The sequence below is a fragment of the Anastrepha ludens genome, chromosome 6 (assembly GCF_028408465.1).
Source record: "Anastrepha ludens isolate Willacy chromosome 6, idAnaLude1.1, whole genome shotgun sequence".
Classification (NCBI taxonomy): domain Eukaryota; kingdom Metazoa; phylum Arthropoda; class Insecta; order Diptera; family Tephritidae; genus Anastrepha; species Anastrepha ludens.
The window spans coordinates 107,578,036-107,590,422 of record NC_071502.1 but is presented as its reverse complement, the minus strand read 5'-3'; the positions used below and the strand labels follow the sequence as shown (position 1 = coordinate 107,590,422).

The 12,387-nt window shown below is 42.1% G+C and overlaps 2 protein-coding genes across 2 annotated transcripts; both read left to right on the top strand.

The window, feature by feature from the left end:
- The first annotated feature begins 843 nt into the window (after window positions 1-843).
- Window positions 844-1,854, top strand: LOC128866567 (uncharacterized). The gene has a single exon (XM_054107404.1). The coding sequence runs from the start codon at window positions 947-949 to the stop codon at window positions 1,547-1,549; it is 603 nt and encodes a 200-aa protein (XP_053963379.1). The 5' UTR covers window positions 844-946; the 3' UTR covers window positions 1,550-1,854.
- Window positions 1,855-4,451: 2,597 nt separating this feature from the next.
- LOC128865983 (nucleolar pre-ribosomal-associated protein 1) lies at window positions 4,452-11,768 on the top strand. The gene is made up of 5 exons (XM_054106432.1): window positions 4,452-4,561; window positions 4,624-5,026; window positions 5,091-6,002; window positions 6,064-7,070; window positions 7,180-11,768. Exons 2-5 carry the CDS (start codon window positions 4,627-4,629, stop codon window positions 11,212-11,214), a joined length of 6,354 nt encoding a protein of 2,117 aa, XP_053962407.1. The 5' UTR covers window positions 4,452-4,561; window positions 4,624-4,626; the 3' UTR covers window positions 11,215-11,768.
- Window positions 11,769-12,387: the final 619 nt, after the last annotated feature.

Here is a 12,387-nt window from a genome sequence, read left to right as displayed (position 1 = left end):
TTTTGATTTCTTTTAATTAGAGCGACTATAGAAGTAACTTAGGTGTTGCATGTGCGAGCCAAATTGAAAGAAGAGTTAGGTGATTCGAGTTTAAGAGAGCATGCAAAGAAATGGGTAGTGGAATTGCACGAATTTTCAGATGGAGCTCACTAGTTGAATATGACGAGATCTACTCTGGATAAAGATAGGGAGTTGACCCTTTTTTCGTACAATTTCCATGCAATCATGTCAATCTCTTGAGGGTGAAGCCATTGAGCCAAAACTCTAAATTTTATCTCATGGTATGAAAATGCGAGAATCGTTAAACCTGTTGTTTTGGAAACAGTAGCATAACCTTCTATTGAAGTGGTCAATAAAATTTACGTTGTCGTATGAAATATAGCAAATTTGAAATACAGCATTCATTTAAAAGTCGATAACATATCGAAACCCGATAAAATAAACTTCATATATAAATTCTACAAAAGTCGGAATTGAGTGAGTAAATTCCACGATAAAAAGATTCTACGTTGAGGAACGTAACCGAACAAACAGCGAGTTTTCCATTTTTTATTGAAAATAAACAATTTCGTATTTTTCATTGAAAATAACAGAAGATGTGATTTAAGCAGCCAAGGATTTTGTTTGTTAACTCAAACTAAGCGCGTTGTAAAATAAATAGAAATTGAGGTTGAAATTACTATTGAAATTATAAAAAGTATAACAATTCGAAAATTACTCTCAAAAGTCATTTTTTATATTAACTTTAACTTTATGTTCATTTCCCAACAATACCTACAACAAAGAATCTATTGAATTAAAAAAAAACATTAATTGGCAACACTGCTTTCTGTTGTTTACCTATCGATATAACTTTCGCCCGTCTCTAATGAATGGCAGTCAAAGTTATATTTTGAAATTACCTACATTTTAATGTATTTTACTTGCACTAAATACCTGATCACAAATGGTGAGAATACGTGGAATCAAGTGTGCGGTGGCTCATGATAATCACAAATTGCGACAACCGAGCACCACCATTAAGGATCCAAGACTCATAGAATTTGTGCGCAAACGACGCATTGATTTCCGCGCTGAAGAACCAGTGTGCAAAAAATGTGCAGAGGAGCTAAGGAATATTTATTTAGAGAAACTCAAGCGAGCAGACGAATTAAAGAGAACTCAAAGATCCTTAGAATTGTCCTCATCAGTTACAGATGCAGATGAAACTTATACTAGTCGACAAAGGCGAGCAGTTCATGCGGCGAGCAAGAGTGCAACAACGACACCAACAGCAGGAAGCAGTGAAGAACAACAAAATACCTCGCAATCAACACTTGATGAAGGCCCTTCTACTAGTGCGGCAGCTGCAGCTGCAGCTGCTCGAAAACGTAGACATGTGGTGGCCGATGACGACACAGATGGTGATGATGAGGACTATGTGCCTAGTCCGAATGCATTGAATGGCACACGACTACCAAATATACAGCCTATACCCAAGCGAAGAAAATTTGTGCATGCAAATCCAGACGTCCTAAATATTTACATGGCAGGTTTGACGGGCGGATAATAATACGAATGGACTTAGTTTAATGAATAAGGCAATGAGGTGTGGACTTCATTTAAACAACTCTTAGATTAATCAATTTTATACTGTTATAGTCATAAGTTATTGTATTAAAAATTGTTAATGTTTGAATATGAATTGAAGAGAAATTAACTATTTTTTTTTACATAGTTGAGTAGCAGACGAACGAAATCAGATGAGTGCTATATTATAATTTAATAATTCATTAAATTCAAGTGCCATTGGTTCCTTAGTTATAAACAGCAAATAAATTAATTATAAACACTTGGTTTGTATATAAAAATTGATTGGTCCCAGAAGTTGTATTAACAAAGTTGCCTGTGGTTCTATTTCTATAAGTTGCCTGTGGTTCTATTTACAGGCATGCAATACGAAATATGGGCCCCTATTATGAGCAACATTCGATCTTCGACTGTAGTCGAAAGAGCTGATCGAACGAATTTTCATTTGGTATTATGGTGCTCATTCGTTGAAGAATAGGACTATTGTGAATTTCGATCGCTCGACGCATTTACAATAGATAATTTTTCTCAGCTGATACAGCAAATCAAAATAAAAGAACAACCGATTGTGTTGAAATTCTTTGCTAACAACATTTTTAAAAGTTTAAAAAAGTATTTTTTGTGAAAATGAGTACAACGGGGTCGTGATTCTACGATTCATCGGACGATGAAAGATTAGTGGAACTAGCTAGAAGTAGAAAACAGTTGAGGGGCGCATCCAACCCCCTAGAAATGGCTTCCACTGAGTAAGTTTAGAATTTTCAAAATGTGTTGACGTACTTAATATTACAGAAATTTCCTTACAGATTTTTAAAGAACTTTATATTATGTAAAGAGGCGTTTATGAACCTACTGTCCAGTACAGAAAACCAGTTGCAGCAGTGCACCCGAGCCAAATCCATTCCAAATATTTTAAAGCTAGCCACAGTTCTGTGATTTTGTGCTCAGGGATCGTACCAATTGAGTATTGGTAATGAAGGTATGCTAGGACTTGCTCAACCCACTGTGTACGATGATGCTGAAGATATTGAAGGGGAGTCAAATAACGGAGAAGCAGAAAACATAAGAAATGAAATTCTGGAATATTATAGAAAAATCTAAAAAGTATTAAATAGAAACCTTTACGCCACAGTTTCTGTTTTATTTTTGTTACACATTTTCTTTATTCAATTATTCGTCTTTCGAAAAAAATATGTATTTCAGTTCCTCTACGTATTTCAGCCCATACCTGCCAAGGGAAAATAAAAATGTATTTCTATAAACATCACAAAAAAAAACATTATTAACCTTAATCCATTTTGCTGCCGTTCTAACTGGTGGTCCCAAGCAATTCAGCTCCGTTGTAAATTCCTCCCAAAATATTAACATATATTAACATATTCCTGCATAATATTAACAAAATTAGTATATATTTATTATTTGGTTACTATAAAACAATAAATAATCGCAAACAACTTACATTTTAACAAGTTACACGCTACACAATCGAAAGCAAAATTGCATTCGACTCTAAATTCGGTATACAACGAAAATTTCGACAGGCATGCACCGCTCATAATACCAAATTGACATTCGACTTTCGATCTTCGACAACGAACGAATATCGAAGATCGAATGCAACTCGTAATAGGGGCCATGGTTTTTAAAATTTCAGAGAATTCAGTTCAGAGGTATAGTGGCCACCGCAAAACGTCTTTTCAGAGAAGATTCCGGAGATCTCATAAATCACAATATTAAAAGGCCATTCACTGAATTTTCGCAAACATGTATTTTCTCTTCCTTTTGTTTATTTTGTTCGTTTGCTTTGTATTGCGAAGGGATGTGACGTCAAACTTATCCGAATCGCGAGAAATAAAGTAACTGTTTTGGGAAGACGCCAATACTCAATTCGCCTTGGCAATCGACGTCACCATTGAAAATGATTTTGCCTGCTATTAGTCCATAATAATTGAAAAAAAAATGGAACTTATTTTACTTTATGCCTTAAGGCTAGACAATTTTTTTGAATGATTTTGAATTTATAATCGGTATTTTCGTTATCGTTTTCATCGTTACTGCTTTCATCGTCATTAGAAGGTGTCAATGTTTTAGATGATTGAACATATTCAAATTTCAGATATATAGATTTTGGTTTTTCAATGTCAATGCCTTTCAGCGTAACGTAGACTAGGAAATCAAAGAGATAAGTCCAAAGATATGCCTGTTTTTGCCTTTTCCATTTATTTTCAACCAATTTTTTTTCTTTAATTTCGTACAGGGTTAGCGTAATTTTGATCGGCGGGACTTAGGTTGTTCAAAGTTTTATACCGAATACATTTGGTTTTGTACTGCTCGTATAAACTCTCGATCCCGTGATGTACTTCATACGCAGTTCTTCCAAAATACCTTTCTCCATTTGAATATTTTGCGATACCAGGTTATTCTTGCATTCATTGGATTTTGCAGACAATTTGCGCTAATTGTCGATAAAACCTTCGAATGTTGCCTTAAAAACTCAGCACTTCAGCAATCATACCAATCATGATCAAAAGAATAATATAAACAAGACCAGTGAGGATGCAATAGTTCATTATAAATATAATTAGAACCAGCAAAATGTATGACTAGGGCTAAATCATTCTGACGAAAAGCCAGTTCTACATTATCAGAACCACCCGTACATGTATGGGGAATGTTTATGTTGCTAAAACAACAACAACAGTAGACCTAAATTTTCGAAGTATTATAGTGAAATTTTTTGAACGAAATTTGTTGTTAAGTTTAAATATTTTTTTCGGTTGCCGCTGCACTAAGGGTTAATGCTTGTGAATGTCGAGTCTCTAAATGACGCCAGTTGCTGCCAAAATCAGCTGCCGCCTACCGTATGCAGAAAAATTTAAAAATTGTAAGAAAAACAAAGAACCAATAGCAAACGTCAAAACTGGGCAAAATATAATACACGTGCGAAGTTGGCTGCATGCGTTTAATCTACCCCGAGAAAAATTAAAAAACTGTAAATTTCTTGTAACGTTAGTAATAAATAAAGTAAAATATATCGCAATTATAAACTTGCAGAGAATGGCCATGGAAGCAAAGAATAAAAGGAAACGTAAGCACCAAAGTACACAGCCAGATGGCGGAGAGGCTCAAGATGAGGGTGAAGAGGAGGTGCCGAAGAAATTGGCCAAGAAGATAAAACAAGCCAAGGACAGTAAAAAACATAAAAATAATAAGAACCAGCAGCCCACGGATGAAGAGCAACAGGCTCAAGCGGAAAATGGAGAAGGAAGTGCTGCAGAAGGCGATTCTAATGATGTGAATGAAGAGCGGGAAGAAGCAAGTGATTGGCAAGGCACCAATCAGGAAAATACAATGCAGGAACACGACTCCGGCTACGAAGAGAAGGAGCTAAAGTTTTCTAAAGATTTTAAAATGCTACATTTTCGCACAAAGTTGCGCAGCGATAACTTCATAACAGGTTGCTTAAATTAGCTTTATACTTAATAAATTAGCGGCTGAATGTGGAAATTTTGCTTTTTCAGAACTCCGCCACTTTCTACACATGGTCCACACACAGCCCAAATGGGTAGCTAAATACATTGAGAAGCGTGGCAAACCGCTAGAATTAGCCGAAGCGCTGGAACGTGTCGACAAATCCAATGTTCTACACATCGGTTACCTTTGCCAGGCGCTGCAACTGGTGTTAATGGAGATTGTCTCCAACCAAAAGGAACACATGGAGTCTGCAGTGTATGCTGCACGCTACTTTCTCAAATCCCACGGCAACGTAGTCGATCAGTTACTTAAATCGGCGCAATTGCAACACCGACGCATCGCACTCAAACTACTCACCACCATAGTGTGCGTAGATCCGCAATTGGGGCGTCAACTACTCGCCTCTTACGACATACTTTCCAATGTAAAGACTATTGAAAACATGCTTTCGCATTCACATTTAGAGTTGCGCGAAACGGATACGGTGCGCAAGTGTTTCATACACTTCGTACTCGCCTATTTGGTGGATGGCAATACACTGCTCATACGCAACATACTGGATCGTGGCGCACTGATACGTGCGCTCGCTTCGGGATTGCAGTACGATGATCATGTTACCGTGTCCGTGGTGGTGAGCACGTTGCGCAAGTATGTGCTGGAGTGCGCCGAGATTTCGAAGACTAAAAAGATACATGTCTTCGATGCGGAATGCTGCAGGCATTTCCTGCGCCTCTACGATTGGTTCGGGCCGAAAGTGTATGCGGCCAAAAATTCGGGTAAAAACGGTGCACAGACACAGCTGCGGATGGAGCAAATAGAGGCGTTGGTGAATGCAGAGGAGCGCGCTGCAGTCGTAAAGGTTGTACATGAATTTATGCTGTTGCTACTGACCTCGCGAAAATATGGTATCTGTTTTGATGCGGTTACACATTACAAAGAGAAACACAATGCCTTACAGGGTAAGTGAAGAGGTTTGTTTGTTTTTGTGAAATTATTGTTAACCATATATTTTTACCTCAGGCAAACTTGTCGGCCAACTCTATAAGCCATGGTGCGATGAACGTAAAACCGAACTGATTATACGCATTCTTACCGCCTGTCCTGAACTTGCGCGCCATACTGTACGCCACTTTGCCGGTGTTATAAATCCCATGCGCACACCCACGCGCGATTGGGTTTCTGGTTGTAATTTTCTAGCTAAAATCATATCTACTGTGCAACCACAACTACTAAGCGCTGCATTGGATAAAATTACACTCACCGATTGCACTTACTTCATCAAGGATGTGTGCTTGCCCATCGAGACGCTCGCGCTAGTGACAGGTGCCAAATTTTTACGACATAAAGACTTCCGATTTCGATTGGCCACAAACCGTCTATTGTATACTATGTTCTGGCAATATTCTGCCTATATCACGGCCATAGCGAAACGTGAGGAAGCGCGTGGAAATGCAAATTCTTTGCGTCGATTCCGTTTGGAAATATTGAATCATATTTTGGTGAATTTTCCAACAGTCGAGGAGATACTCTTCTCGTTGTATATGTCCATAAAAGATCAGGGTACCGCGGAAGTCAATGTATTGGAGCATTTGGATGTGTCATTGGATTTGGTTTTGGTTATTTGCAAGGAACATCGCTCGTTCGTAAACAAAACCAATACTATTCTGGATTATTTGGAGCTGTTGCGTCCATTATACGCTGGTGAAGAAACTTCCGCTATTGGCGCCGATGCAATCAATATAAAATTGGAGTTGAAGGCAATAAAAACTATACTATTGTTGTTGCCGAAAGCGCTGGAACCAAATGAGAAGCTATTCAGCAGTGTTTTGAGGTCATTCATCAAAGCTTTTGTGTATGGGAGTGGAGAAGTGCGCGTCGAGTCCGGCGCATTACTGCGAAAGATTTTCTTGAATACTGGGCTGTTTGATTCTGGCGTTTGGGAAGTGGATTTGTGGCTGGAAGCGCTGAGGTTCTTCGATGCACAAACTGTGGATGTTGTGACGCAGGTTTTCATCGCATCGCTGCAGGTGGGTTTTTCTTTCAAGTTTATTTAGTTTCTTTTAAGTTTATTGAGTTCCTTTTAAGTTTATTGAGCTCATCATTAACATTCAATTTTTCCCTATTTCTTATCGCCAGGTCACCAAAGTAGACGTGGAGATGCCTAAAACAACCGAGTCCATACTGAACGAACAAAATCTGCAAAAACTCTTTGAGAACATCGAAAACGGCCTATCTGTGCAGGCGTACGTGGAAAGTATTTCTATTAGCAAGCTCATGCCGCTCATTTTCAAGGGCGTGGAAATCAGCGCACCGCTGAATAAATACCTAGAAACTGTCTGCCTGCTGCTCTACCACTACTACCCAAATCCGGAGCAAGTGGTCCAACTATACAAGCAACAATTCAAGACATTTGAAAAATATATGCGCAGTTGGCTGCCTGCCAGCGATAAAGAACTGCCGCTCTCAAGCGCCAAAATGCCTGCGGAATTACACACCTTAGGGCGGCTGCATGATGCGTTAGTACAGGGTGATGCAAAACTTGCGAAAATATTCGCTAAATCCAGAGCTGAGGAGCAGCCTCTCGAGGTAACGTTGGGCGGCGAAGCAGTTGCACTCAGCGCCGAGCTGAAAAGCGAGCGTCTAGTGATGATATACGTGCAGCAGGTGCTCTTCGTGGTGGCGCAACTGGTGGAGAAACAGCGCTTGACACGCAAGCAAGCCGAGGCAGCGGCCAATTTCCTGGGCGATTGTCTTGAATTAGTGAGTGCGCTGGTGGGGGATGAGCAAGCGGTCACAACAAAGGATGGGCTGGATGGTAATTTCCTAAATGACTTGTTTAAATATATTTTCAATTTGCGTTTAACGCGCATACAAACCACTGCGCTCTTTAGCGCGCACAGCGAATCGCAGCTGAGCTACCTGCACTTCTTGCGCCTGCTCACGGAGCGCAGCAACGCGCACACTTTTTACGAAACGCATGCATTGAACTGCCGCCTCAAGGTGGTGAAGGCGATCGCCATCTCCATGCAGACTGTGGATGAGACAAAGGCGGCCAGCGAACAGTTGACAGATGCGGTGCGCTTGGTGCGCGCACTACAATTGCGCGCCAGTGAATGCATTGAGGTGTTAGACTCGCTCGTTACACAACTGAAGTGTGACGATTTCGTGTTGGCGGATACGCTGCAGAAAAGCATCTACTATGAGTTGTTAGTGTGCGTGCTGCAACGTTTGGCTGCGCTGCGACAGGCAGTGCAATGCGATAATTTTGTGCGAAAGTTCAAAAAGCTGTACGTGAACTTTGTTAAGCGCTTTGGCACCGAGATGGGCTTTGAACAGCTGGAGGAAGCGCTGCATGATTTCCTGTGCGTCGCGCATCAGTATATACCGCAGCTGGGCGCCAAGTTTTTCGGCGCTTTCTTCGCGGAACGCCGCCTCGCCAAACCCACAATTAAGTTAGCTGGCCTGCTGCTCAAACGTGATGAGCGCTTGGACGCTGTATTCGTGCAGTTGTTGCCGGATAATATGAATAAGAAGGAACTCGTTTACCCGCTACTGGATATTGCGTTCCACAAGCAATGCACACTCGATCCGGCGCTCTTGCAGAATATCTATCAGTCATTTAAGAGTGGCTTCATGAAGACCATTGAGAAGCCGCAGAAAGCGGGTGTTATCTACAAGGAGCACGCGGGCACCTCCATTGCTTTGATTGAGCGCTGCATGCCGCGTTCGGAGTGTGTGGATTTCTGCAATAAGTCGTTCAAGTTTGATGGCTTCGAGGTGTATCAGCTCCGCCTGATACACGCGATTTACAAGAAAGCTTATGGCGCAGCGGGAGATGCGCTGAGTAACGACCAGCAGCGCGCTTCCATATTTGTGAATTTCGTCAGCGTTCTCATACAACTGCTCAGCATAGAACTCAGAAAGCAGCAGTTGGATGCAGAGAAGTTGGAGTTCACCGGGTTCCTGCTGTACGATTGGTGGCAGCACGCACACACAAAGTGCGCCTCTGTGCCTGTTGTAGCGGCAAAGAAAGGCGCTGAGAAGAAGAAGAGACATGCCACCGCAGCAAGCGCTGATGTAGAAAATGAGGATATGCAACAGGAGGACGCTGCCATGGCTGAAGGAGCCATGATCACGCCCGACTTCTCGAAGCTTTTGCAAAATCAGCAATGGATCAATTTCTGCAAATTTTGCCTCAAGCTGGGCATGCAACACGTCACGGGCGATGATGCCGCGCCACAGCAATTGGATGCTACAAATGCGTTATTGCTAAAACTGCTCGGCTACCTTTGCCAGCAGCTCTACGTTGACTACTCGGCCGATACGCACGCTGAACCGCCGCTGGCAGAGCCTGCGCAACTTTTCGACATGATTTGCACGCATTCCAAATTCTTTGACATCGTTTTGTCGCCACGCGAAACCCAAGTGAAAACGCAAGTGCTCCACCTACTCTATACGCTTGCGTTGAAGAATCCCGCAGCGCTTAGCGATGCGCAAATACCCGTTATACTGGGCGCATATCAAGCGAAACTGTCCGATGCTGACCGCTACGCTCTGGCGTTGCTGCAACTGTACGAAGTTCATGAGTGCGGCTTGGAACAATATCGCCCCTTCATTTGGGGTGAAAGCGCAATAGCATTCTATGCGCTGCGCGCCGCCGATGAGGAACGCGCCAAACTGACGCAACAGGAGACCTCAATCGCCCAAGTGATGTCGCTCATCGACCGCCAATTGTGCGATTACACAATCGATAATTTCCCTATATGGCGCAAATTGAATAGCGCGCAACAGCTGCCCACTGTCGAGTTCTGCGACCCGACAATGAAAGCATTCGAGTTTGGCAGCAATGAGTTGGAGCGACGTATTGAGCGTGGCTGTACGCAATTCGAGGAGGCTGAATTACGTTTGTTTCCCGTGCGCGCGCGCGTCTACACGCAATGCTATGATCCTGCTTTCTTCGTGCCACTGATGAATATGTGCTTTGCGCCCGAAGCGTACTCGCACCCTGCGCGTCCCGTACAAAATGGGCTGTTAGCTTTGGTCTTTGCGGCGCTGTCATCGCAGGATCGCGATATGCGTTTGGCAGCCGGTTGCGTGCAGCTGCGTTATCGCGCGCACTTCGAGGCGAACAAATTTTTCGAGCGTCCGCTCTGGTTGCAGGCATACGACAACATACAGGCAGGTCTTAGTGAGCTGCGCGATTCGTGGGTGAAACATAAGAAGAACAGCGGCACTCCGCGCGTGCCATTCATTTCTGGTCTATTCGTGGCTAAAACCTTCAATTTAACCGCCGATCCCACGCATTTGCTGTACAAACAGCTCACCATGTATTTGCGGTTGAAGAGCACCTTTAATTTCCAATGTGTGCCCGAGTTCAATGTGCTCTTCTACTCGCCCGAAATCGAACATCAAGCCTTCCGCCAATTCATTGTGGAGGTCATACGCAATGGCATCAAATCCGGCTCGGATCTCTTTTTGCTCGTCACCACCAACACCTTCAAAGTGCTGCAGGGCTTCTATGGCAGCGCCATGTCTACGCTGGATATGAATTTGCTCATACTCTCCGTCTTCTCGACTTGCGCCAAAATACCCGCCTCCTCGAAAGTAATGATCGAGCATGTCGGCTTGCTGCCCTGGCTCAACTCGGTCATGAGCACCGTAGAGTTCTACCAATTTGACATCATTGAGGGCCTAATCAGCACGCTCAGCAACCTGTGGTATTCAGTCAAATCATTTGCCAGCGAGTTCCATAACTTCGCGCACATTACACTAGAACTCCATCAGCTCGTATTGCGCCTGCTGCCGCACTTGTCTGCGCGCATTTCGCCGCATAACTTTGCGCGTCTGATGAATATCCTCCAAAAGACTTCATGCGGACAGCACCGCGCTATGTCGGAAGCGCAGCTCGCGAACTTGATTGAGTGTGCCGGCAAACACTATCCGACGCTGATTCAAAACATCGAGGGCATCAAGGCGTTCGGTGGCGCTGGCGCGGCTGCACTTGAGGATTATTGTCGGGAATTGCACGAGGCTGGCGAAGGTGTAGACGCCATCATGGCTTTGTCGAGTCTGCGCGCCTACACGATCGATTGGTGGCAGAGCAGGCACGCGCAAGAAGTAGAGAGTGGCGAATTGGCGACTGCTGATCTAAATGAAACGGCGGCCGATTAAACGAGTTATTGTTGAGTAGATTTAAAACTTGTTTAGCATTAAGTTTTCAATTCAAATTTTAATTATTGAATTTGATGTAATGGCGACTGCTGAAATGAAAAGGGCTTGAAGAAGCCAGGTATTTTTGTACGCTTTCTAAATGCCAATATAAATAATGTAAAAGTATGTAGTTATTATGTACCAATCCATGTTTTTCAACGCGTTTTTTGTAAGCGAGAAAGGGGCAGAGATCAGAGAGATGTGCGGAAGGAAGATACTTTTGTCAAAAGGGTTGATTATATCGGCGACAATAATGTGAAAATAAATAAATAAAAATAAAAAATGCTTTAGAATTTTCAAAACTCGAAATTCTTTAAAAAATTATAATATTTCTTTTTTACATTATAATATTTTAGGATTACATTAAATTCAAAATCAATATTTCAAAAGTCAATACAGCGCACGCTCGATAACGTGAACTAATTCAAACCAAGGCAGTTCACGTTAACAAAAGTGTCCACGTTTTGGAATGCCCAAAAAGACTGAGTAAATATATTTTTTCACATTTAAATTCACATTTTATTCTTGTTTTCGTTACATATTAATTGAGAATTAAGTCATACGATGGTTTTATTTAAAAAAAATTAGTCATCTTTTTTTGTATCTTCTGTTTTTCTAAAACTTCAAGCACAGTTTTCTGCCTTAACCGTTTTAGCACACCCATATCATTTTGATTGACGTCTTCATGACCAGCCCATATAAAGGCCTTGTTGAAAATTTCAACTGCTTCAGTCGGGTTAATTTTCTCCAGTTGCTCTGATACGCTGTCATCATCGGATTCGTACTCTTCTTGATGATCGTCATCGGCATTGCCCTCCTCGATATCCTCGTTCCATTCATGAATGGCTGGTAACGTGAATTCAATCTGAAATAATAATAAAAAATTAAAAAAAAGTTTTTTCAATAACCCACATACATATCGTTGAGCATATCGGCGAACACCAACGAACCTCATGATTTAAACTACTAAGGAGATCGACGGTGTTGCTCATCAAGGTGCGAAGTTCAGCTTCCCGTTTTTCTTTTAAAACTACCAAGGGAACATTATCTTCGGGATCATCATTGTTTACCGCAAAATTTAAATTACTGTTCCAGCGCTTAGCTAATGTTGCTTCACCAACACGAAACCAACCG